General features: G+C 48.0%; 1 protein-coding gene and 1 non-coding gene across 2 annotated transcripts in view; one reads left to right on the top strand and one right to left on the bottom strand.

The window, feature by feature from the left end:
* Positions 1 to 16,900: 16,900 nt before the first annotated feature.
* RPS6KA1 (ribosomal protein S6 kinase A1) overlaps positions 16,901 to 27,160 on the top strand; it is a 45,969-nt gene continuing 35,709 nt past the window's right edge. Inside the window, exon 1 of the mRNA XM_049774709.1 lies at positions 16,901 to 17,074. Within this exon, the coding sequence (XP_049630666.1) occupies positions 17,012 to 17,074 (63 nt within the window). The 5' untranslated portion in view covers positions 16,901 to 17,011. The remainder of the gene's footprint in view (positions 17,075 to 27,160) is intronic.
* Positions 26,679 to 26,785, bottom strand: LOC126013124 (U6 spliceosomal RNA). The gene has a single exon (XR_007497455.1). It is a non-coding gene; the product is annotated as a U6 spliceosomal RNA (small nuclear RNA).

The following is a 27,160-nucleotide window of genomic DNA, read 5'->3' as shown; positions in this document are numbered from 1 at the left end:
CATTGGTGGTGGGAAAGTTGCACTGATGAGGGGTTGTTCTTTTTTTATAACTGAAACCCAACTACAAACATGTTTGTAATCATGGTGCTTAAATAAATTATTTTTAAAAAATAGAATAAAAATAGGGGCCGGAGAGATAGCATGGAGGTAAGGCGTTTGCCTCTCATGCAAAAGGTCATCGGTTCGAATCCCGGCGTCCCATATGGTCCCCTGTGCTTGCCAGGAGTGACTTCTGAGCACGGAGCCAGGAGTAACTCCTGAGCACTGCCGGGTGAGACCCAAAAACCAAAAAAGAAAAAAAAAATAGAATAAAAATAGAATCCAATTCTATGTAGACTAAAAGTTATCTTAATTAAACATGCACATAGAGTGCAAGTTAAAGAATAAGAAAATACCTGGAGAGATAGCACAGTGGTGTTTGCCTTGCAAGCACCTGATCCAGGACCAAAGATGGTTGGTTCAAATCCTGGTGTCCCATATAGTTCCCCGTGCCTGCCAGGAGCTATTTCTGAGCAGACAGCCAGGAGTAACCCCAGAGCACCGCCGGGTGTGGCCCAAAAAACCAAAAAAAAAAAAAAAAAAAAAAAAAAAAAGAATAAGAAAATAAATAAATTCAGTAAATATTTGAAAATATTATTTTGTCAATTGTATGCAGTTGAATTTACTGAAGGTATTTGTACATTTTACCCAAATTATAACATTGTGTATCAAGCTATATATGACACCTTTTATTAGTGTTTAAAATCTGTAAAATCTGGGGCCGGTGAGGTGGCACTAGAGGTAAGGTGTCTGCCTTGCAAGCGCTAGCCAAGGAAGGACTGCTGTTGGATCCCCCAGAGTCCTATATGGTCCCCCCAAGCCAGGGGCAATTTCTGAGCACTTAGCCAGGAGTAACCCCTGAGCATCAAATGGGTGTGGTCCAAAAAACAAAACAAAACAAAAAGAAATCTGTAAGCTCTGTAGATTCTTCTCTTTGATAATGATATTTATAATTTAGTTCAATTAATTCTAAGATTTTGCTAGGGTATATACATTTTATAAAAGCTTTTAAGAAAAATTGAAAAGCTTATGCACAGAGGAAAAAATAATTGATTTGTTCAAATCAGGATTCATATGAGGTATTACTTTCAAATAGTTGATAAGACTCATTTATAACTTGGGGGACTCTTCTAGATGTGCTCAGGAAATATAGGGGGCTTCTTGATGATACTAGGTCAATAGACTGGACATTTTAATTCTTAACCCAGACATGTAGTGCTGCCCAGCCCCAGAGAGCTGGGAATCACTAGGGCTATCCCAGTGGTGCTCAGAGGTTTTGAATAAATTTATCTCTAATAGCCCCACTTCCCTTTTTTATGCTGTTTATTCTAAATAAAACTAATTTATCCTAAGAAATTTCACATCCTTGAAGTTTTCACTACTTGTTTTCCTAGGTATGTAGTTTAATTGAGTGGCTTTCAGCGTTGGGTCTACAGCATGGCACTGGTCCTCAGGTGTAGAATGTTGAAAACCACTGGTCTTGGGGTTGAATGAATAGTATAGTGAGCAGGGTTCTTGCCTTACACCCCCAGCACCCTAGGGTACCTCAAGCACCACTAGGAATGATTCCTGAATGCCAAGCCAGGAGTTCTGCACCACTGAGGTGGTTCAGCAACAAAAGAGGAAAATAAAAGAAAACCACTGGTCTTGGTTACAATTGCCAGTCAGTATGCAGGACAGGTGTTGACCCATAGCGGTAAAAAGGTTGACAAATGCTGGTTTCTCTTCCTTTCTGTTTCCAGTATCTTGAGATTTGATTTGATTCAGATTCGGTGTTTTTGGAAGAACATCCTCCTGACAGTGGTACTGAGTAATAATTTAAAGGTCGCATCTGTGGCTTATAACATTAAGTCATATGATTTTTTTTTTTTTTTTTTTTTTTTTTTTTTGGTTTTTGGGTCACACCTGGCAGTGCTCAGGGGTTATTCCTGGCTCCAGGCTCAGAAATTGCTCCTGGCAGGCACAGGGGACCATATGGGGCGCCGGGATTCGAACCGATGACCTCCTGCATGAAAGGCAAACGCCCTACCTCCATGCTATCTCTCCGGCCCCCAAGTCATATGATTTTTTGGGTGTTTTTTTTTTTTTTTTTTGGCCACACTCAGCTGCGCTCTGGTAACTTCTGGCTCTGCACTCAGAAATTGCTCCTGGCATTTTCTGGGGACCACCATCCTAAAGAGGCCACATTCAAGGCAAATGCCCTATCCACTGGCCTGAGTTGTGACATTTTTTTTTTTTTTTTTTGGTTTTTGGTTTTTGGGCCACACCCGGCGGTGCTCAGGGGTTACTCCTGGCTGTCTGCTCAGAAATAGCTCCTGGCAGGCACAGGGGACCATATGGGACACCAGGATTCGAACCAACCACCTTTGGTCCTGGATTGGCTGCTTGCAAGGTAAACGCCGCTGTGCTATCTCTCCAGGCCCGAGTTGTGACATTTTCAATGGTTCATGTAAGAGTTCAGGGCTGGGGCCAGAGTGATAGCACAGTGGGTAGGGCATTTGCCTTATATGCAGCCAACACTGGTTTGATCTCTGGTATCCCATATGGTTCCCCCCAGCATCACCAGGAGTAGTTCTGAGCTCAGAGCCAGGAGTAATCCTCAAGTGCTGCACAGTGGGCACAAAAAAGCAAACAAAAAAAGAGTTCAGGACTCTTGAATCTCTCTCCTCACTATGAAGTCCTTCGCTGACTTTTTTGTTTGTTTGTTTGTTTTCACTTTTTTTTTTGTGGTTTTTGGGCCACACCCATTTGACGCTCAGGGGTTACTCCTGGCTATGCACTCAAATTGACCCTGGCTTGGGGGGACCATATGGGATGCCAGAGGATCGAACTGCGGTCTGTCCTATGCTAGCGCTTGCAAGGCAGACACCTTACCTCTAGCGCCACCTTCCCAGCCCCTTGTTTTGTTTATTTTGGGTCACACCTAGTAGCACTCAAGGGTTATTCCTGACTCTGTGCTCAGAAATCGCTCCTGGCTGGCTTGGGGGACCATATAGGATGCTGAGATTCAAGCTACCGTCTGTCCTGGATCCACTGCGTGCAAGGCAAACGCCCTACCGCTGTGCTATCTCTCCAGCCCCATCACTGATCCTTCTTTTTTATTGGTTTTAGCATCTGTTGTGATTATTGTTTTATTAGACATCACAAAAACAGGGCCCGGAGAGACAGCACAGAGGTGTTTGCCTTGCAAGCAGCCGATCCGGGACCAAAGGTGGTTGGTTCGAATCCCGGTGTCCCATATGGTCCCCCGTGCCTGCCAGGAGCTATTTCTGAGCAGACAGTCAGGAGTAACCCCTGAGCACCGCCGGGTGTGACTCAAAAACAAAAACAAAAAAAACAGACATCACAAAATCAATGACTTTCTAATTCTTTCATTGTTTTTACATTCATTAGTTGGAATTCTTCCATGAAGAACTTTTTCTCATTTGTAACTTGATTTTCCTAGAAGACAGTTTTTACAAGAAAGATGGTAAATGCTTGATTCAGCCTGTGTTGTTTTTTGGTGTTATTAGGGGCTAAATCCAGGGTATAAAATATGTACTACCAGGGCCGGAGAGATAGCATGGAGGTAAGGCGTTTGCCTTTCATGCAGGAGGTCATCGGTTCGAATCCCGGCGCCCCATATGGTCCCCTGTGCCTGCCAGGAGCAATTTCTGAGCCTGGAGCCAGGAATAACCCCTGAGCACTGCCAGGTGTGACCCAAAAACCAAAAAAAAAAAATATGTACTACCACCCAGTTGCATTTCTAGATCCCTTTATTATTTATTTATTTTGGTTTTAGACAAAATGTGGCAGTGCTTGAGATTTATTCCTGTCTCTGTGTTCAGAGATCATTCCTAGCAGAGCTTGGGGGACTACATGAGGTACTGGGATCTAACCCAAGTTGGTCATGTGCAAGGCAAGTGCCTTCCTGCCAGGAATGATCCCTGTGTGTAGAGCCAGGAATAAGTCCTGAACACAGCTGGGTGTGGCCTAAAAACAAAACAAAACAAAAAATAAATAAAAATATTGCAAACCAAGCAAGGAAAAGCAAAGAGGAGAGGCCTTGGACTCAGACTTTGCATTAGCTATAGGATATTGTGGGATCCTTCTGACCTTAACTGTAAACTGGTGTTACTAATCCCCAAACTTCCAGTTTTGATATCAAGGAGTTCTTCCGAGAGGAAGGAACTATTGTGGGGTATCTGGAGGATGCAGATAAACACATAGAAGAGAATACAAGCATTGTGAAAAGCACCTAGCACAAATCTGGCATGTAGAAGGTAATTTTGACAACCTGACCTCAGCTCTTGAAGAGTCCTAGGTCAGCAGTATGCAAAAAGAAACTGAATTTAAGGCTTGAGCGATAGTTCAATAAACTAAGTGCTGGTTTAGCATTCAGGCGACTTGGGTTCCATCCATAGCACGTTTATGATCCTGAAATTACCTGGGACACTGAGTTGGGAGTAACCTTCCCCTGTTCTCCCCTCCAAAAAAGATTAATTTAGCTAGGGACAACTTTGGCCTCAGCCCAATAATGTCCTGAGGAGTGAGAGAAGGGCCCTAAGGAGGAAGCAAGAGCTATCTGGAGTCTTCTGCTCTTAGGTCAGGAGTGGTGAACTGAGGACACACCTACCTAATGAGCCACATCATTTCCCAGTCCCAGCTTCTTAGCTAGAAGATGGAGTTCTCAAGGCCCTGGGAGAACCACAGAAGCCAGGGATGTGGAAATGCGCACTGTAGGACCTGTCATCAAAAGATGCTAAGGACAAAAAAAAAAAAAAAAAAAAAGATCTTTTTGCTGTTGGAATTGAACACAGTTTCATATATATAAAGCATATTGGTAATATTTGAATGTATTATTTCAAAAACTTGCTAAAATATCCATCAAAACATCAGTTTTTGAGGGCCAGAGTGATAGCACAGTGGTAGGGCATTTACGTTACATGCTTCCAAAATGGGACGAACTTGGGTTCAATCCCCAGCATTCCATATGGTCCCCCGAACCTGCCAGGAGCTATTCCTGAGCTCAGAGCCAGGAGTAACCCTGGTATGGACCAACCAGGGGTATGGACCAGGTATGGACCAACTTCCCCCCAAAAAACAGTTTTTATTTATTAAAAATATTTGGGGCTGGAGAGATAGAATGGAGGTAAGGCACTTGCCAGCATGCAAAAAGACGGTGGTTCGAATCCTGGCATCCCATATGGCCCCCAAGCCTGCTAGGAACAATTTCTGAGTGTAGAGCCAGGAGGAACCCCTGAGTGCTGCTGGGTGTGACCCAGAAACCAAAAAAAAAAAAAAAAAAATTGAAGCTAGTTGAAGCGATAGTATAGCAGGTAGGACCTTTAAAGGCCTTGTTTAAAACTGACATGGTTTGATCCCCAGCATTTCATATGGTCCCCCAAGAACTGCCAGGAGTATAGAGCCATGAGTAGGCCCTGAGCACCCCAGAGTGTGGCCCCAAAACAACAACAACAAAATTTATCCAGGGGCTGAGCAGGTAGCATGCTTGCCTTGCAGGCAGTTGACCAGGGTTCAATTTCTGTCTTTTCATATGATTCCCTGAGTGATCCCTAAGTGCAGGGCCTGGAGTGATCCCTGAACACTGCAGCTGGCCATAAAACAGGATATTTATTCATAAAAGTTTTGGGGGCTCTGTGCCCAGGAATAACCTCTAGTAGTCATCAGGAGATCATATGCAGTGCTGGGGAATTGAACCAGGATTAGTCAGAGTAGCCTCATGTAGTGCAAGTGCCTTATATATTTCTGGCTCCATGCTTGGGGGGTTTACTCTGTTTGCATTCAGGGGATCATGTGGACAGGGATCTTTGAATGTAAGTATACATCCTAACCCTTTGATTTACCCACCCAATTCTCTCAGTCTTTAGCAAGTTTGCTAGTTCGGTGAACTCCAAGTAATGCAATTGGCCCCTATTCACCTTCAATTCAAGAGTACCTAACAAGTCAGAATAATTGGTGCTCATGTTCCTGTGACCTTCCATTTAAACATCAGATCTGAGATCAGCAATAGTAAAGTGATTATAAAAAAAAAAAAAAAAAAAAAAAAAAGAACAAAACTGGAGTTACTACAAATTCTTTCATTCCCCAAATCCTGAAGTTACCAAGCACGGCACCGGAATAATACCCTACCACCACCAGGTACGCTCCTAACAAAAATGAATAAAGGTTAGAGACCAGGGATGTAGCTCAGGGGTAGAGTACTTCTTTTGTTTTGTTTGGGGGCCACAAAACCCAGCGGTGTTTAAAGGTTACTCCTGACTCTGCATTCAGGCATTACTCCAGGCAATTCTTGGGGAGCCATATGGGATATGGGATCATCTGAACCCAGCAGCTGCATGCAAGGCAAACACCCTACCCACTGTACTATTGTTCTGGTCCTACTTGCGTTTCATAGATAACAAAATGTATGAGGTGACAAGAATGTACTAGTGGGGCCAGAGAGATAGCACAGTGGTAGGGCGTTTGCCTTGTATGCAGCGACCCAGGACATACAGTGGTTTGAATTCCAGCACCCCGTATGGTCCCCCAAGTCAGACAGGAGCGATTTCTGAGTGCAGAGCCAGGAGTAACCCATGAACACCATCAGGTGTGACCCCCCCCCCAAGAAAAAGAATGTACTAGTTTTTAGTTTATAATAAATTCATAACAATACTTAAAATTTATAATAATTATAGCAGTTGTTTAGAACTTGAACTAACAATGAGAAAAATCTTTTCATAAAGAAAGATTTTTCTCACCAACATTGTTTAGAATTGCCAGGGGATGGGGCTGAATGATAGCACTGCAGGTAGGATGTTTGCCTTGCACATGGTTGACCCGGGTTCAATTCCCGGCATCTCATATGGTCCCCCATGCCTGCTAGGAGCGATCTCTTGAGCACAGAGCCGGAGTAATCCCTGAGCATGATAGGGTGTGGCCCAAAAACAAAATAATTGTCAGGGCATGGAGATAACAGAAAAATAGACCTGTCCAGTTTCATACTGGAAGATTCCCTGTGACATTGCCTTTCATTGTTAATGCTCACAGAAGGCTTGCTGCCACCTGTACTGATTCATCTCAGCCTTAGGCCACCAGTTTTCCCTCTCTGGTTAGGACAGCCCCAAAGGCCCTTGCAAATTAACATTCCAGACAGATATGCCTCAGTGGGCTGAAATACATTAGATGCAGGAAGTCTGGATTGCTTCCTAGAATCAGGCACCACTGCATATAAACACCACAGGGGATGACTGAGTATTCAGCAAGGAATAGACCCTGAGACCATCAGGTATAACTCCCAAAAGAAACTAACTAGTGGGCTTGAGAGGTAGATTGGAGGTAAGGCGTTTGCCTTGCATGCAAAAGGATGTTGGTTGGAATCCCGGCATCCAATATGGTCCCGAGCCTGCCAGAGGCGATTTCTGAGCGTAGAGCCAGGAATAACCCCTGAGCGCTGCCGGGTGTGACCCAAAAACAAAATTAAAAAAATAAATAAAAAAATAAACTAAGGGCCTGGAGAGATAGCACAGCGATGTTTGCCTTGCAAGCAGCCGATCCAGGACCAAAGGTGGTTGGTTGGAATCCCAGTGTCCCATATGGTCCCCCGTGCCTGCCAGGAGCTATTTCTGAGCAGACAGCCAGGAGTAACCCCTGAGCACTGCCGGGTGTGACCCAAAAACCAAAAATAAATAAATAAATAAATAAATAAACTAACTAGCTAACATTCCACTTATTTGTAATTCTGATTATGCAAACTTTTAAGCTGTGTGACTGGATAATTCATTGATTTTCAGTATTTGTTTATTTTTTGTTTTTTTTTGGGGGGGGTCACACCTGGCCTTTCCTGGATGGAGAATATAGCAAGGGGAATGGAATCTGGTGACAAATCATTCTTTTTTTTTCTTTTCTTTTTTTTTTTTTTTGGGTGACACTCAGGGGGCTACTTCTAGCTCTGCCTCAGAATCACTCTCAGAGGTGCTTAGAGGACCATTTGGTATAGGATTGAGCGTGGCCCTCTTGCATGCAAAGCCTGCACTCAGCCCTCTGAGCCATCTCTCCTGTGTGACCTTTGACTCTGAAAGGGCTGGATTCTCTGCGCCCAGAGGCAGGGCTGATCTGAACTCTCTTCTCATCTCTGCTGCACTGTAATTGGCTTTAGGGAGCACACCCACTCCCCACACCGCAAGCAGGGGAAGGTGGCTGAGGCTGGAGCAGGGTGTGAGGACATGTGATTGCCAGCTGGCTGCTGTCCTCAGAAGCCCTGAAATCACCTGCCCTACTTGTTAACCTCCCCCAAAAGAAGAAGAATATCAGTCCTCTCAAGCCAGGATTAACATTTTTTATTCCCAAAAGAGCCAGCCAGGGAGATAGCTCAGTGGTAGAGCACATGTCCCCCATGTGTAAGGCCCAGGGTTGGATCCCCTGCATCACAAGGAAAAAGAAAAAAAGCAAACAGCTAGGAAACATTTATGTTTGGAGGACAACATGGTTGCTGTTGCACCGTATCGACTTGGCTATTTGAGTGCAAAGCAACCCTAGACTATATGTAAACGAAGTGAAAGAAAGTAAGACTTTCTTTATGGATACAGAAATCTGAATTTCATGTATTTTCATGTCATCAAATAGGCTTTTAACGTTTTCAATTCAACAAACACGAAAACCATTCTCAACACCCTAGACCTCAGCACAGCAGCCGATTGGGCCTGCGGGCTGCAGCCACCCATTCTTACCCTAGAGGGCGCTCTCCCCCGCTATCTCTGTTTGTCTCCGTCTCTTTCTCACTCTCCCCCCCCTTCTCCCTCTCTCTTCCCCTATCCTTACCCTAGAGGGCGCACGCTCGCTCGCACTCCGGCTCTCCTCTCCCTCTCTCCTCCCTCCCTCTCTTTCCCCAACCTTATCCTAGAGGGCACTCTTTCTCCCTCCCTTCCTCCCTCCCTCTCTCTTCTATCTCTCCTCTACCTCCCTCCCTCCGTCTCTGTCTGTCTCTCTCCCCCTCCCTCTCTTCCCCATCCTTACACTAGAGGGCCCTCCCTCTCCCTCTTTTCGCTCTCCCTCTTCCCTTTCCTTCCCCCATCCTTACCCAAGAGGGCTCTCTCTCTCTCTCTCTCTCTCTCTCTCTCTCTCTCTCTCTCTCTCTCTCTCTCTCTCTCTCTCTCTCAACTCCCCCCTCCCTCCCTCCCTCCCTCCTTCCTCCCCCCTTTTCCCACTCTGTCTCTCTTCTCTCTCTTCGACAAATACTGGTGCCATAGTACCTACTGGTAACAAAATGCTTCCTCTTCTTCTCCTCTTCCTTTAGTTCCAGTCCCACACCCTGGTGCTACTGGATCCCCTGCATCTGTCATCATCCTCTCTGACTTGCAGCAGCAGCTCACCCACACCTACCAGCCTCCCATTCTCTGACACTGTCCCCTGCACTTTCCTACTCCTATCTTCCTCTCAATAGCCCTTGTTCATTATTTTTCATAGAAGCAGGACCATATGTAGGAGTGCTCAAGGGGCTCTGTGGTGTCAGGGATAAAACAAAGGGTCTTGGGGTCTAAGCAAGGTAGAGCATTTGCCTTGCATGCAGTCTACCTGGGTTTGATCCCCAGCATCCCATATGGTATCCTGAGCCTCCCAGGAATTATTCCTGAGTACAGAGCCAGGAGTAAGCCCTGAGTGCTACTGGGTGTAGTTGAAAAATAAAAACTAAAAAAAAAGGGGGGGAGGCCGGCGAGGTGGCGCTAGAGGCCAAGGAAGGACCGCGGTTAGATCCCCTAGCGTCCCATATGGTCCCCCCCAGCCAGGGCAATTTCTGAGCGCTTAGCCAGGAGTAACCTCTGAGCATCAAATGGGTGTGGCCCGAAAAAAACAAACACACACACGCACACACACACACACACAAAGTAAGGACTGGGGCTAGAGTGATAGCACAACGGGTAAGGCACACAACCCTGGTTCCATCCCTGCATCTCATATGGTCTCCAGAGCCAGCCAGGAGTGATTTCTGCTTGCAGAGCCAGGAGTAATCCCTGAGTGCCACTGGGTGTGGTCCAAAAAACACCCACCTCACCCCCAAATTAAGAGCCATTCAAGGCACTATCACTTGAACTATTTCCCTGAATCTTCTTTGGTCTCCTTCTTTAATGTTTTTTTCTTTTTTTGGCCTCCTCTGTTTAGCTTTTGTTTTGGGGGCACACCCAGTGGTGCCCCAGGGATTGTGTAGTGCTAGAGATCAAACCTGGAGTTCTGGCATGCAAAGTATATACTCAGCTCTTTGAGCTATCTCTCTAGCCTGGCCTCATTTTTTTTGTTTTGTTTTGTTTTGTTTTTTTGTTTTTTGGGTCACACCCGGCAGTGCTCAGGGGTTACTCCTGGCTCCATGCTCAGAAATTGCTCCTGGTGGGCCCGGAGAGATAGCATAGCGGTGTTTGCCTTGCAAGCAGCCGATCCAGGACCAAAGGTGGTTGGTTCGAATCCCGGTGTCCCATATGGTCCCCCATGCCTGCCAGGAGCTATTTCTGAGCAGACAGCCAGGAGTAAGCCCTGAGCACCGCTGGGTGTGACCCAAAAACCAAAAAAAAAAAAAAAAAAAAAAGAAATTGCTCCTGGCAGGCACGGGGGACCATATGGGACGCCCAGGATTCAGGATTCGAACCGATGGCCTTCTGCATGAAAGGCAAACGCCTTACTTTCCATGCTATCTCTCCGGCCCCCTGGCCTCATTCTTTTCCGACCTTCTGATCACTCTCATGGGAATTCCTTGAAACCAAAACCTCTTTTTATGTTTGTTTGTTATTTTTGGCCACACCCCAAAGTGCTCAGAGGTTATTCCTGGCTCTGCCCTCAGGAATCACTCCTGGCAGTCTCGGGGGATCAGATTCAGGATGCTGGGGATCAAACCCTATTAGTCACATGCAAAGTAAATGCCCTACGCACTGTGCTATTGCTTCAGCCCCAAAACCACAACCTCTTCCTTCACACATCTCAACAGTGGAAAGATACCCCTAACCGCTTTCCCCCATCTGTGTCCTGACCTCTCTACTCCTTGGCAAGAGGAAGAGTGTTGAGGGAAGAGCTTATGATCATTGCTGCCAATTTTACTGAGCACCTATCATGTGCCAAGTTTTATTGCCTGATCTCACTCAATGTTCTTTTCGTTGATATGTTTTGGGGCTATATCCAGTGGTGCTTAGAAGCTTGAGGATCACGCCAGTCAATATTGAGGGGCCATACGATTCCAGGAATTGAACCCATGCCTCCTGCATGCAAAGCATTGAGCTCTCTCTCTCTCTCTCTCTGGCCCCTCATTTAATAATCCTAATCACCTCTATTTTTATGGATGCTTTAACTAAGGCTAAGGGGTATTAACTAAAATGTTCAACAAAGAAGTGGCAGAACCAAGCTAGGAGACATGCTGGTGTGGCTCCATTCACAAGCATATCTAGGGTGTCTGAAATGGGTCGGATGCATTATGCCTGTGGCTAGAAGCACAATATTTATTGTGGAGCTTTGTTTTCATCAAGAAACAAACAACAGGAGGGTGAAAATGCCTGGCATACAACTGCCCTGGATTTGATTCCCAGCACCTCATATATAATACCTTCGAGCTCTGCCAGGAGTGATCCCTGAGTGCAGAGTCAAGAGTAAGCCCTGTGCATTGTCAAGTGTAGCCTCAAAACAAAACAAATTGATTCCATAAATGACTGCATTGAAAGGGAGCGCTTTTAGATAGGGACTTCCCAAGAGATGAGTTTGGGCAGAAGTGTAATGGTTTCCCTTATCCTGTTCCACCTGCTACCTGGAGACATGTTCCAAGATCCTCTTCTACTGTAAAGCCAAGAAAGAACAATTTAAAAATAATGACAGACTCTTTGTGGGCAGACTTTAGAGACCCCAAAGTCAGCACTCAGCCCCATTTGTGCCAAAATAACCTCTCTAACAGGTTCAAGATAACCTTCCCTGTGTCCAGCAGAGCCTGGTATACTCATAAGTCATTCATTTAACACATGCCTTCAGGGACTGCCCAGAACAGTCCTTCTAACTCCATTATTATTATAAATAACAATAGCTGACAGTTATCTGCTATTCAGATTGTAGAATCCAGAGCATGAAATGTGGCTGGGCCTGACTCTTAGGTTGACCATTTCACAGGCAGATGCCGTTGGACAGATCACTTAGCCTCTTTGGTACCTACTCTGTGCCAGGCAGGGGTCAGATGCCAGGAAGATAGTGAAGAGCCAAGATTCCGTTGTTGCCTTCTCAGTGCTTACCATCTAACTAAAGAAATGTTTATTTATGCTCATCAAAACCTTGACGGGTGCATGGAGGAAGCATATACAATAGGAACATGAGCATATATAATAGGGAGGGAAAGGTGTCCTGGAAGAAATGATTATGGAGATCCACTCACCTGAGGAAGAGAGAAGACAGTAGCACGTGCAAAGCCTGTGGCCAAAGAACAGGAAGAAAGCTAGTGTGACTGGAGTTTAGATAGAAAGGGAAAAGGAGGGTTTTTATTCCCCCTTTCATGTGATACTCAGGGCTTACTGCTGGCTCTGCTTTCAGGGATTGCTCCTAGTAGTACCATGGTGGCACAGGATTGAAGTCAGGTAGGCGGATGCAAGAGTCCTACCTATTGTGCTCTGGCCCAAGAAAAGAAAAAGCTTTAGGCAGAGGCTGTAGCAAGATCAGACAGTTTTTTCTTTGTTTTGAGGTTTTGTTTTGTTTTGTTTTGGGCCACATCCTGTGGCAGTGCTCAGAGCTTACTCCAGGTTCTGCACTCAGGGATCAGTCCTAGCAAGGTTAGGGGAGCATATAGGGTGCTAGGGATCGAATCTAGGTCAACAGAATGCAAAGCAAGCATTTATACCTGTTTATACCTGGTCCCTCAGACAGTTTTGAAGGCTCTGGTTTATTGTCCAAATCTCTGTTGAGTGACTGCTATGCTACCACACAGATGTGCAAGCTGACCTGCCCCGCCCCCATCCAGTCTCTGCCCCCTCCCCCGCTCCAGTTCCTTAGCCAGCATGACCCACTGTCATTCTAATGTTCCAGGGAGAGAGGATACAGGAAGTGAGGCATTCACAGGACAGCACAATCACTACTCAGTCCTCTGTTCAGATGATGCACTTCAGAGGGAATCCTTTCCTGTCAGAGCGGAAGGAAGAGGCCAGGGGCCGGCTGAGAGGGGGCAGGCTGAAGGGGGCAGGCTGAGAGCCGACTCACTCCTGAGCGCTCCTCACCAACTCTACTCCTGCCCCTCCACCTCCACCCAGATTCTTTACTTTCATTCTCAGCATTCTCTGGGTCTCAAAGTCTCTTCCTAAATCTGATTTCCGTCTGGCTTGCAGCCAAATATTTGGCATCAGTGTGTGATGTTTTCTCAGCCTGCACAGGATTATTAATTAGCAAATCAAAATATAACAAGCCAGAGAAAGAGTGCTTACTCTGCAGCTGACCCCTAACCTCTACCGCATAAGGTCTCCTGAGCACAAGGAGTCCCCAGGATTGAAAGCCTAGCACAGCTGGGTGAAGCACAACCCCTCCTTCTCAAATGCAGCATACTCAGTTACATTTAGGGGAATGCCTCTCAAGCAATGCTCAGGAGGTGAGGCTCCCCTGGCTCACCTCCCCCAAATTCTCAATGTGGCTAAGCCCCCAGGATGCAATGCTGCTCAGGCCTTGAAGTGCTAGGGATTGATTACCTGGGCAACCTAAGGGTTCTTTGTGACCTCTAGGGCCACTTAGTATCTAGTTTATAAATTGCATTTGTAGTTTATACTCAGGATTAGAACCTGGCATATAATATATAGCCATACACATACATGGAATCAAATTGAATTTAGCCCTTGGATGTCTTGAGTTATTGGATTATAATTTCTTTTGTGGGTGGGCACAACTGGTGATATGAAAGAGGTCAGTGCTGGGTTGTCCTCCTGTTGGTCCTCAGAAGACTATTCAGTGCCAGGGATCAAACTCTGGGCTCCTGGTAAAGATGGTTCAGCCCACTGTGCTATCTCCAGACCCTATAATTACTCTTTTACTGATAAGAAAAGATTTTAAAGAGTTTACATGAGTTTCCCAATATTATGAAAGTGGCTTTGCTTCTATTTAAAAGCATATTTGCTGGCTTCCCAAGGTCTTTCCTGTTCAAAATGTAATCCGAGGGCTCAATAAAGAGAACAGAGGATAAAATGCTTGCTTGCCTTGCATGCATTGACTGGAGTTCAATCCTTGGCACCCCCAGGGGGAAAGAAAAAGAACCAAAAAAAATCAAATTGTAATCAATTTCTACAGAACAAGAGGACCACCTAACTTTAGGAAACTTCTGTTTGATTTATTTATTTATTTATTTATTTATTTATTTATTTATTTATTTTGGTCCATACCAGACAGTGTTCAGTTCAGGGCTTACTCCTGGCTCTATCCTCAGGAATCACTCTTGGCAGGGTTGGGGATGCTGGGGATTGAACTAGAGTTGGTGGAATGCAGGGCCAGTGCCTTACCCATTGTACTACTCTCCAGCAGCCCCCACTGTGATTTTGTTTTTGTTTTTTGAGTTTTGGGCCACATTCAGCGGTGCTCAGGGGTTCCTTCAGCTGTCTCAGATCATCTGCAGGCAAGGCAAAGCCCTACTGCTGTGCTATCATTCTGGCACCTCCCCACTGTGTCTTTTAATTTTTGTTTTGTTTTTAAGGCCACACTCAGCACCTTCTCATATACTACTTGGGATGGAACCCAAATGTGTTCTGTGCCCTGAGCTATTGCTCTGACCTCCACTTTTTTTTTTTTTTGGTTGGGTCACACCCAGCGGTGCTCAGGGGTTACTCCAGGCTCTACGCTCAGAAATCGCTCCTGGCAGGCTCAGGGGACCATATGGAATGCCGGTTTTCAAATCACCGTCCTTCTGCATGCAAGGCAAATAAATCCCTTACCTCCATGCTATCTCTCCGGCCACCCTGCCTCCACTTTTTAAAATTTTGTTTTTTTTTCTGGGTTACACCTGGTGGTGCTCAGGGTTTACTCCTGGTTCTGCAATCAGGAATCACTGCTGGTGAGCCTGGGGGACACATATGGGATGCCTAGACTCAAACCTGGCTCTGCAGTATGCAAGGCAAGTGCCTTACCTGTTGTACTCTCTCAAGCGCTTGGCCTTACATTTTTATTATTTCTTTTGGTACTGTCCTGAGAGGTGCTGGATACTACTCAATTTTACGCCAAGATCCAACGCAGGGTTGGTACCCGAACCCTCTCTGGAACCTCCTTTGAGTTTTCTTTTCTTTTCTTTTGGTTTTGCGTCACAAACAGTGGCGCTCAGGGGTTACCCCTGGATCTGCGCTCAGAAATCACGGGAATTGAGCCATCTTCAGTCCTGAGTTGGCTGCGGCCGCCTGGAAGGCAAATGCCCTACTGCTGTGTTATCTCTCTGGCCTTTGAGTTTTCAAAATTTATTTTTCTTAGTGATCTTTGGTAAGTCATCTCATCTTTCTGAGGATATTTTATTATTTTATTTTTGTTCGTTTGATTGGTTGGCTTACGGGCCACACCCTTTGGTGCTCAGGGATCACTCCTGGCTTTGCACTCAGAAATCATTCTTGGCAGTTTCGGGGTACCCTATGGAGCTGAGGATCGAACCTGGGTCAGGTTCATGCAAGGCAAATGCCCTCCTCACTGTGCTATTGCTCTGGTCCCACTGAAGCTGTTTTATGATTTGCAAACAAGGTCGTTGTAATTCAAGGAAATAGGATTTTGGTGAAGCAGAGACCTTGCCTTAGAACAGCTTTGCAAATACCTGGCCATTCTTTTCCACCGATGAAACTCACAGCCTATCTTTTCCTTTCTCTAATGTGTGAGTAAATCTCACTACACCTGAGTCCCCTATGCCTATTTATTTATTTATTTTGGTTTTGGGGTCACACCTGGCAGCGCTCAGGGGTTCCTCCTGGCTCTACGCTCAGGCTCAGAAATCTTTCTTGACAGGCTCGGGGGACCATATGGGGTGCTGGGATTCGAACCACCGTCCTTCTGCATGCAAGGCAAAAGCTCTACCTTCATGCTATCTTCCGGGGGTCCCCCTATGCCTCTTTAGATGGAGGCCGAATCGAATCTCGGGAGGAAGTGGGCAGAATCCCTCCTTGTCTTATTAAGTGCAGCCCAAGCTTAGTCTATCCGGGAAGCCTGGCTCAGAGGGAGCACAAACCCGAATTGAATTCTCTGCTACAAATGAAATTCCTTAAGCGCACACAGATAGATAGCAAAAACTCGGTCTTAGGAAAACCACTGGGGCTGGGGCCAGTAAGAAGTGGGGGGAGTGGGAGTGGACTCAGCTGGTGGTGACAGAAGACAGACCAGACAGGTAGGGGCATTGAGATCTCCCGGGGACCCCTGTGTTGAACCCCCCCCCCGAGGGGAGATCTCTCTGGATCCCTCTGTCCTAGTGAAGTGGCAGGGCCGGAGGACAGCGAGGCCCAGGCTCCTTTCAAGCCTTGGCTTTGGTCAGGCCGGCGTTGGGCAGTGTGTGTGCGTCTGTTTGGGGGTTGGGGTGCGGATGGAGACTGGGGTGGTGGTGGTAAGGGGAACGGGGGGCTACCTTCCTACTGGAGCCAGAAGCAGCGTTTGCAAAGGAACGGGGTCCTGGGAGATCTGCAGCCCAGATCAGCCCTTGGGAGCAGGGAGCCCGAGAGGATTTCGCCGCGGAGCCAGAGGCGGGGCCCGGCTTTCGCAGTGCAGGCGGGGCCTGAGCTCCCCGCGCCGCGGCTCCGGGGTCCGGGCCGGGAATGCCGCGCCGCGGGGGCTGGGGCGGAGCGCCGGCGGGCCCGCCCCGCGCGCAGGTAGCCAATGGCTTCGGCGGCGCCGGGTGACGGAGGGAGCCCAAGTGCTAGTGCCGCGGCGGCGGCGGCGGCGGACGGCCCTGCGCGAGCGTGCGGGTCTGGGGTGCCGTGCGGGGCCAGGGGACGCGGAGCCCGGGAGCCCGGGACGACCTGGGAGGCGGCGCGGCCCCCGCGGCAGCGCGATGCCGCTCGCCCAGCTCAAGGAGCCCTGGCCGCTCATGGAGCTGGTGCCGCTGGACCCGGAGGTGAGCGAGCGAGCGAGCGAGGTCCCCGGGGGTCCCGAACCCGGGTCCCCGGCGGGCGCGGGGCGGGCGGGCGGGGCGCGGGGCCGCGGGAGCCAGGCGGGCGCCCTCCTGGGCACGAGTGTCCTCCCATCTCTCGCCTCTCCGGCTCCACCCCCCTCTGCCGGGGTGTGTGTGCGCGCGCGAGGGACAGTTTCGCCCAGCGCCCGGAATCTCCCCTCTCTTAGCCCGGAGAGGGGGTCCCCGGGGCGCTCAGGTCTGGGCCCCTCACCTTGGAAGACACCTGGCACCCTCACCCAGAGCTTCCTCCGTTAGCGCAGGAGGGCAAGGCCGGGGTGCCAGTTCCTGGGACTCCATAGGAGACCGGGTTCCCGGGACCTCCCCTTCTTCCCTCGGGTGTCACCCCGTGTCCAACCTGAGCAACTCGCAACTCTCCACTTGCCGTGGACCCCACAAGGACTCTTTAACCATTGGCAGTTGTGGAATGTGGGGTGACACCGCCCCTCTGAGTTGAGGCACTTAGGTTTTCTTTGGCCTGAGGCTAAGGTCAGAGGAAATCTGTGTCTCCTGCCTGACCCTAACTAGATGTGGAAAGGCTATCTGGAAAAGCCTCCAGGACCTGGGAAAGATTATTACTGGGGAGGACGCAAGGTGGGGACAGAACTCTGCCACTTACCTCTCTTCTGTACAGCCCTCCCTTAGGGGGGACCGGGCCCCGGGGAGTTTGGCCTCTGCCAGCCTAGCGGCTCCCACAGCAGTCCTGCTCTCCTCTGAGGCTCCAGAGGTGCCCAGTAGACCAGCCCTTTCTGTATTCTTTTGATCTTCAAAGTCAAGGTCAGGTCCCTGAATAAGTAGGTTGAAAGCTTTCCCTTTGGTTCCATGCAGGAAAGGAGGCAGGTAATACCACCGTGCATAGGGGCATCAGTGTCTGTGTGTAGACATGAATGTGGTATGGAGAAGTACTCAGGGAGGATATGGAGACCTGGGGACCAAGGTATTTTTTCCCAGCCATGTTCCCTAGCTCCTGCCTAGGTCCCCTCCTTTACCTTCTCTTACCTGGGCCGCCACCAGATTCCTGCCTGCTAGGGCCACAGTTGAGATCAGTGTGAAAACCTGCCGCCTCCCCCTCTCTGCCCTCCCTTCCGCAGCCAGCTTATGCTGCCCCTTTAAAGGCTTGGTCCTGCCAGCACTGGCTGTTGGAGGGTGGGCACACAGGATTAGGTAACCAACCTGAAGGCGCAATTTGGAGTAAATTGTTCTGGGATCCCTGCCATAGAGTTTTTACAGGCCCTGCTCAGCTTGGAGGTTCTCTCGCTGACTCACCCTGTGAGGTGAGGAACACTGCCCCCTGCAGCACTGGCCCTCCCCTCCCCCAAGATTGGGGACACTGGGCTAGGGTGAGAGTGCTCAGGGGTGGAGCCCTAGACCTTCCCTACCCCTACCACCTTCTCCTTGACTTGACTCGAGGTCTTACCTTGGGTTGGGATAGTGGGGTGAGCAGACCAAGAGCTCAGTTCTCAGTCCAGGGCAGGCTACCACTTACTTCCTGCTTCCCTTTGGGCCACCGTGGGGCCTGAACCAGCTTAACCAGGATTCAGGGAAATGGGAACTGAGCTCGGTTTGGAGTGCCATGCACCTGAGCTCTGAGAGGAGAAGGCTGGTTTATTTCCTAGGATGCGATGGGAAGCTGAGGGTGATTTTTCTAGGAGCTTCCTCTGGAAACCCTGTGTGCCCCATAGCCTATCTGATTCTATTTCTCCAGCCACCAAGATTAGGTTCTAGCTGCTTGGGTCTGGGTACTGGGACCCATACTCCCCCCACCCCCACTCCGTGAGGGTGCCAGGCGACTGGCTGTTATTGTTTGGGGAACTGGAGCCATGGGGCAGCCAGGGCGCCGGTTGGGCTGCTCTCACCGGAGAACAGGGCCTTGCTGTTCTTAGCCCAGGTGACATGTAAGCGATACAGCAGCCTGACCTGCAGGTACAGGCGTTGCCACCGGCTCCTGGTTGGGCAGGAGGCAGGCCAGGGGCTGCTGGGGACATTTGCCAGAGACATGGGATCTGGACTGCCCTCCCCTCCCCTCCCCTCCCCGTGACATCCCTGAAAATGGACTGTTGAGAGACTGGGCCCCTCCTGGCTCAGGGTGGGGCCAGGTGGAGTAAACCTATTTATTGGGACTGTGGAAGAGGGAGAAGGAGCAGATTTTGTATGGCCCTTCTTCGGCATTGCTAGAGCGTACGTAATCTTGTGCCAAGCTGAGTCTTCCAGGTTCAGTGCTTTATTCTGGGCCAGTTACCCTGCTCTTTACCTGTAGCACCTAATCAGCATAAAATTATCCAGTTTTTTCTAGGAAAGAATCATTATTCTCATTTTCAGGGAAGACTGCCTTACTTCGAGAGAGCTGACTTGTGAGGTAGCCCCAGGATGGGGACCAGCTTGCTCCCCAAAAAGTCTTCTTCCACTAAGGAAGGAAGAGGCTAGGGTCAAACTAGCCCAGGTGGAAGCTACTCCAAGACAGGCTCCGGATGTTGGCACTCTCCTATGCCCGCAGGCCCCTGTCCAGCCTTTGCTGAGGATTGGTGGTGCCAACCGTCACTGGCACCTGTCCCCAGCCTCCAGCAGCATGGTGCTGCCAATGCTGAACTCCAAACCCAGCTCCTGGGACTGCTTCCTGCCTGTGGGGCATGTACTGTCTTGTCCATCTGCGGCCCTTCTTGGGTGGGAAGGCAAGTTGCCTGGTAGAACCCAATCTAATCTCTGAGGGGGGACACAGAGGTCCCTGGTTCTTCAGGAGTATCAGCGTTCTCTTTTGTTCATGTACTTCATAGCAAATGTTATTTATTCACTACTTAATAGCAAACTTGCATTTACTGTGTGACAAGTGCAGTTCCCAGGAACAGGGTGCTGGGACAAGACTCAAGGTATCCATGAAGAAACTGAGGCTCTGAGGGGATGTGGCAGACCCAGTTCTGAATGAGCGTCCAGAGAGTAGTTAACAGAGGAGAACTTCGTCACGTCTCCAGAGCTACATCCTGCCTGCATTGTGCCCCAGGCAGGCTTGAGCAGGACTTCATAGACTTTCTGCGCATGAATCATTTTGCATGAGAAATTTTTATGCAATACCAGGTATATAAAACATAGAAATACAGAGGCCAGCGCGATAGTCTAGTGGATAAAGTGCTTGCCTTGCATGCGGTTGACCTGGGTTTGATCCCTGCAATACATATGGTTCTCTAACACTGCCAGGAGTGATCTCTGAGCACAGAACTAGAAGTATGCCCTGAGCACTGCTGGGTGTAGTCCACTCCCCCAAAAAATTTCCAGTGAAATGAAATAGCTATATAAATCCAGGGACATTGCTGAAAAACTTAGAGCACACGATTTTTAAAAAGGAAGCCTAGGGGCCGGGCGGTGGCGCTGGAGGTAAGGTGCCTGCCTTGCCTGCGCTAACCTAGGACGGACCTCGGTTCGATCCCCCGGTGTCCCATATGGTCCCCCAAGAAGCCAGGAGCAACTTCTGAGCGCATAGCCAGGAGTAACCCCTGAGCCTCACAGGGTGTGGCCCAAAAACCAAAAAAAAAAAAAAAAAAAAAGGAAACCTGGGTTCAATACCTGGTACCTGATACCATCTTACCAGGAGCAGCCTCCAGCACCATCAGGTGTGTAATCCCCAATAGAAGTATAGAAATTAGGGCCCGGAGAGATAGCACAGCAGCGTTTGCCTTGAAAGCAGCCGATCCAGGACCAAAGGTGGTTGGTTCGAATCCCGGTGTCCCATATGGTCCCCCGTGCCTGCCAGGAGCTATTTCTGAGCAGACAGCCAGGAGTAACCCCTGAGCACTGCCGGATGTGGCCCAAAAACAAAAACAAGCAAAAAAAAAAAGTATAGAAATTAAACATTAACATAATAAGTCATGCAGTTATCTTATTTTTGTTTGCTATTTGGATTTTGGGGTTACATTCAGGGCTTACTCCTGGCTCTATTCATAGGCATTGCTTCTGGCAGTGTGTGGCGGACCCTATGTAGTGCCAGAGATCAAACCAACCCATACATTTATTTTATTAGAAAATTAAAATATGGGGCCGGGAAGGTGGTGCTAGAGGTAAGGTGTCTGCCTTACAAGCGCTAGCCTTGGACGGACCACGGTTCGATCCCCCGGTGTCCCATATGGTCTCCCCAAGCCAGGAGCGATTTCTGAGCTCATAGCCAGGAGTAACCCCTGAGCGTCAAACGGGTGTGGCCCAAAAACAAAAAACAAAACAAAACAAAACAAAACAAAAACAGAAAAAAAAGAAAATTAAAATATGGGGTCGGAGTCATAGCATAGCAGTAGGGCATTTTCCTTGCATACTGCTGACCCCAGACAGGCCCGGGTTTGATCCCTGGCATCCCATTTGGTCCCTCAAGCCTGCCAGGAGTGATTCCTGAGTGCAGAGCCAAGAGTAACCCCTGAGCACCACTGGGTGTGGCCCAAAAACAAAAAAAATTAAAATATTTTATTTTGTTTAAAGTTTTCCTCATATATTTATTTGAAAGTATACACACATACTCACACACACATATAATTTATTTATTTTGGCCACACTCAGCAGCGTTCAGGGGTTACTCCTGGCTCTGTGCTCTGAAATCGCTCCTGGCAGGCTGGGGAACCATATGGGATGCTGGGGATTGAATTTGGATCCATCCTGGGTCATCTGTGTGCAAGGCAAACGCCCTACTCCTATGCTATTATTCCAGCCCCTTAAAAGTATATTTTTGCAACTACTGCCTTCAGTAACTGGAACCCCATATGGGTCAAGACTCATTGTTTAAGAAGCAAGGGGTAGATGGGCCAGAGCAATAGCACATTGGGTAGGACATTTGCCTTGCACACAGCCAACCTAGGTTTGATTCCTGGCATCTCTAATGGTCCCCTGAGCCTGCCAGGAGTAATTTCTGAGAGTCAGCAGGTATGGCCCCCAAACAAAACATAAACAAAAACAAAAAAGGGGGGGCAGGCATTCCCTGTCTTCTAATTCTGTTATTTTTCTTTTGGATTTTGGGTCAGATCCAGAAGTCCTCAGGGCTTACTCTTGGCTCTGTGCTCAGTAATTTCTCCTGGCAGGGTTCTGGGACCATATGTGATGAACCCAGATCTGTGTCAAGGCAAGTGCCCTATCCGCTGTATAATTGCTCCAGTCACTTTTGGAGGAAAGCTTCCTCAGTGGTTGTGCATTCCAGAGCCTGCTTTAGAGACTCCATACATCAGTCCTTAGTGGGTTGGATTTTGGAGAATGGAACCCAAGCTGGAGGCCTCTGGAATTAGATGGAGGCAGTTAGATGGATCTTGCAGGGTCACTCTGAATTATTTGTCTCTTCTTTTTTTGTGGGGGCACATCTGGCAGTGCTTAGGCTTTCTCCTTGTTCTTCTCTAAGGGATCACTCATGGTGGTTTCTGGGGACCACAAGGGATGCCAGGAATGGAAGGTAAATGCCCTACTCACTGTACTATTGCTCCAGATCTTGAGTTATCCAGTTTCTTGCCCAGAAAACTCACCCCTCTTGGTGCTTAATTCTTTACCTCCCCTTGTTAGGGATTTAGGCTTGCAGCCTTGTGACTTAGGCCTGATGACCCATGTCTACCATCTGATAGCTGAGGGACCTCAGGTATCCCTTAACTCTCAGGGCCTCATCCAGAAATTGGAAATGATCAAATCTCTTGCTCTTGGTTGTGTTGAGCTTCCTTTTAAAAAACTGTCTGCAGGGCCCTGAGCTGTGTCCCAAAGACATGATGATGGTCAAGTCATGGCCTGTGGTTGACTTAATGTTGTGGGGGCCAGAAGGGAGGAAAAAACTTGAGGATGTTTGGACAAAGGAGGGAACATTTGGGATTAAGTCCTGCCAGAAAGACAAGGCAGGAAGGACTTTCTGGGTTGAAGGACTCAGGGCACATACCTGGGGATAGGAGACAAGTTTCTATGTTCAAGATTGCTGGGATTTCAGAGGAGCTCAAGAATAGGGCCTCCAGGTGCCGGAGAGATAGCATGGAGGTAAGGCATTTATTTGCCTTGCATGCAGAAGGATGGTGGTTCGAACCCTGGCATCCCATATGGTCCCCCAAGCCTGCCAGGAGCGATTTCTGAGTGTAGAGCCAGGAGTCACCCCTGAGCGCTGCCAGGTGTGACCCAAAAACCAAAAAACTAAAAATAAAAACAGGGCCTCTGGAGCAATAACGCAGCAGTAGGCCATTTGCCTTTCACATGGCTGAACCAGGACGGACCTTGGTTCAATCTCTGGCGTCCCATATGGTTCCCCAAACCAGAAGCAATTTCTTGTTTTTGTTTTGTTTTTTGTTTTGTTTTTTTGGGCCACACCCATTTGATGCTCAGGTGTTACTCCTGGGCTAAGCGCTCAGAAATTGCCCCTGGCTTGGGGGGATCATATGGGACGCCGGGGGATTGAACCGTGGTCCTTCCTTGGCTAGCGCTTGCAAGGCAGACACCTTGCCTCTAGCGTCACCTCGCCGGTCCCTGGAAGCAATTTCTGAACACATAGCCAGGAGTAAACCTTGAGCATAATATTTTGGGTGTGCCCCCCCCCCCCCAAAGAAAAAAAAAAAAGAATAGGGCCTAATCCCAGAGACAATAGAGTTAAGTGCTGGAAGGGCTACAAGGACTGGCTCACAATTTGAAGCTCACCACAAAGAGTGATGAACTCTGTTAGGGAAATAACTGCATTAACAACTAACATGGCAATGTTCAAGAATGAAAGAGGTAGAATGCCTGTTGTGAATACAGGCAGGGGTGAGGAAGGAGGGGGGCATTGATGCTGGGAATGTTGCACTGGTGGTGGTGGATGTTCTGTTTATAACTGAAACCCAGCTACAAATATGCTTGTAATCATGGTGCTTAAATAAAAATTTATATGTTAAAAAAGAATAGGGCCTAAGGCCAAAGGTAAAGTATTGCAAGACTTTGCCCCATTAGATCTCCAGTATTATATATAGTTTTCTGAGCAATGCCAGAGGTCATTCCTGAGTATAAAGCTGGAATAGACCTTGAGTACCCCTCTATCAAAAGAACAGGGCCTCAGGCCAGAGTCAGATTACAGAGGGTAGGGTGCTTGCCTTGTATATAGCTGACCCATGTTCTATCCCCAGCATCCAATATGTTCTCTCAAACCCACCAGGAGTGTTTTCTGAATGCAGAGCCAGGAGTAACCCCTGAGTATCACCCATGTGGAACCAAAAGAAAAAAGGAGAGATAGCACAGCGGCGTTTGCCTTGCAAGCAGCCGATCCAGGACCTAAGGTGGTTAGTTCGAATCCCGGTGTCCCATATGGTCCCCCGTGCCTGCCAGGAGCTATTTCTGAGCAGACAGCCAGGAGTAACCCCTGAGCACCTCCGGGTGTGGCCCAATGGGTGTGGCCCAAAAACCAAAAAAAAAAAAAAAAAAAAGGAAAACTAAATAAAACAAAAAGCATAGGGCTTAGTAATAATGGCTATTGTTTATGGATTGATTATATGCTGGTGCATATTTTGATTAATTTTATTATTATTTGGTTTGGGTCTACATTTGGAGGTGCTCAGACTTACTCCTGGCACTATGCTCAAGGTTTACTCCTGGCAGGGCTCAGGGGACCATACATGGTGTCTGGGATCAAATCCAAGTTGGCTGCTTCCAAGTTAATCACTACTCATGTTTACTATTACTCCAGCCCGTATTTTATTTTATTTTTTTGGACCATATCTGAAGGCACTCAGTGGCTATTTCTGACTTTGTGTTCAGATATTACTCCTGGCAAGCTTAGGTGACCATGTGGGATGCTGGGAATCAAATCCGGGTCAGCTACATACAAGACAAATGCCTTACCCGCTGTGCTATTGCTCCGACCCCAGTTTTTACTTATTTTTAAAAAGTAATTCTTTAATTGAGTCTCATGAGATACAGTTACATGTTGTTTATGATTGATTTTCAGCCATCCATTTTATATATATGTGTCTATATATGTGTACACACACACACACACACACACACACACACATTTTTTGGTTTTTGGGTCACATCCGGCAGTACTCAGGGGTTACTCCTGACAGGCTCAGGGGACCATATGGGATGCAAGGATTTGAACCACTATTCTTCTGCATGCAAGGCAAACACCCTACCTCCATGCTATCTCTCCGCTCAGAAATCGCTACTGGCAGGCTTGAGGGACCATATGGGAATCGAATCTGGGTCTGTCCCGAGCTGGCCACATGTAAGGCAAATGCCCTACCGCTGTGCTATCTCTCCAGCCCCAAGTCACCCAGGTGCACATTTTCTGCCATAATGTCCTCAGTTTCTCTCCTGCCCTCTCCTCTGCCCTCTCTCCCTCCTGCCTCTGTGCAGACATTTTCCTTCTCTCTCTCTTTCTTTTTTTTGGGGGGGGGGTTCTTTTGGGCCATACCTGGCGTTACTCAGGGATTATTCCTGGCTCTACACTCAGGAATCACTCCTGGTGAGTTTGGGGGACTATATGGGATGCTGGTGATTGAACCCATGTTGGCTATGTGCAAGGCAAATGCCCTACCTACTGTGCTATTGCTTTGGCCCCTCTCTTCCTTTTTTTTTTCTTTTAGACACTGGTTTGCAGTATTGTTACTAAAGAGATATTATGCATATCACTTTTATTTCCTTTCAGCACCCAGTTCTTGTACAGAGTGATCATTTCCAACTATCATAGTCATGGTAGTCCCTTCTCTTGCCTAACTGCACTCCCCACTATTTGTGGCAAGCTTCCTACCATGCACTGGTCCTCCTAGCCTTTATCTCTAGATTTTAATACTGTAATATCTTTTCTTTTCTTCTTTTTTTTTTTTGTGTGGTTTTTGGGTCACACCTGGCAGTGCTCAGGGGTTACTCCTGGCTCCATGCTCAGAAACTGTTCCTGGCAGGCACGGGGGACCATATGGGACACCAGGATTCGAACCAATGACCTTCTGCATGAAAGGCAAACGCCTTACCTCCATGCTATCTCTCTGGCCCCAATATCTTTTTTTTTTTTTTTTTTTTTTTTTTTTTTGGTTTTTGGGCCACACCCGTTTGACGCTCAGGGGTTACTCCTGGCTATGTGCTCAGAAATCGCCCCTGGCTTGGGTGGACCATATGGGACGCCGGGGGATCGAACCGAGGTCCTTCCTTGGCTAGCGCTTGCAAGGCAGACACCTTACCTCCAGCGCCACCTACCCGGCCCCCCAATATCTTTTCTTTTTAATTTTTTTTGTTTTTGTTTTTTTGGGTCACACCCTGCAGAGCTCAGGGGTTTACTCCTGGCTCTGCACTCAGGAATCACTCCTGGCAGGCTCGGGGACCTTATAGGATGCTGGGGATCGAACCCAGCTCAGCGGTGTGCAAGGCAAATGCCCTACTCACTGTGCTATCACTCTTACCTTTATCTTTTTTTTTTTTTTTTTTTGGTTTTTGGGCCACACCCTGTGATGCTCAGGGGTTACTCCTGGCTATGCGCTCAGAAGTTGCTCCTGGCTTCTTGGGGGACCATATGGGACGCCGGGGGATCGAACCGTGGTCCGTCCTAGGCTAGCGCAGGCACCTTACCTCCAGCGCCACCGCCCAGCCCCATCTTTTTTTTTTAAATATGGAACGCTTCACGAATTTGCGTGTTATCCTTGCACAGGGGCCATGTTAATCTTCTCAGTATCATTCCAATTTTAGTATATGTGCTGCCGAATCGAGCACTGGCCTTTATCTTTATTGTTGTTGTTGTTTTTGTTTTTGGGCTACACCCAGCGGAATTACTACTGACTCTGTACTCAGAAGTCGTTCCTGGCTGGCTGGGGGACGGTATGTATGGGATGCCTGGAATTGAACCCAGATCCATCCCAGGTCAGCCACATGCAAGGGGAATGTCCTACTGCTGTGCTATCACTCTGGCCCCTTCTCCCTCTTTTATTTTAGTGTCCCACAAATGAGTATAATCATTCTATATCTGTCCCTCTACCTCTGGTTCATTTTACTCAGCATAATGCCCTTCCATATCCATCCATGTTTAAGAAAATTTTATTACTTAATTTTCCTAACAGTTGTATAGTATTTTATAGTGTAGATCAGGGG

Source organism: Suncus etruscus, chromosome 6 (assembly GCF_024139225.1).
Source record: "Suncus etruscus isolate mSunEtr1 chromosome 6, mSunEtr1.pri.cur, whole genome shotgun sequence".
In the NCBI taxonomy this organism is placed as follows: Eukaryota; Metazoa; Chordata; class Mammalia; order Eulipotyphla; family Soricidae; genus Suncus; species Suncus etruscus.
The sequence above is the reverse complement of the archived record's forward strand: the minus strand, read 5'-3'. Positions and strand labels throughout refer to the sequence as shown.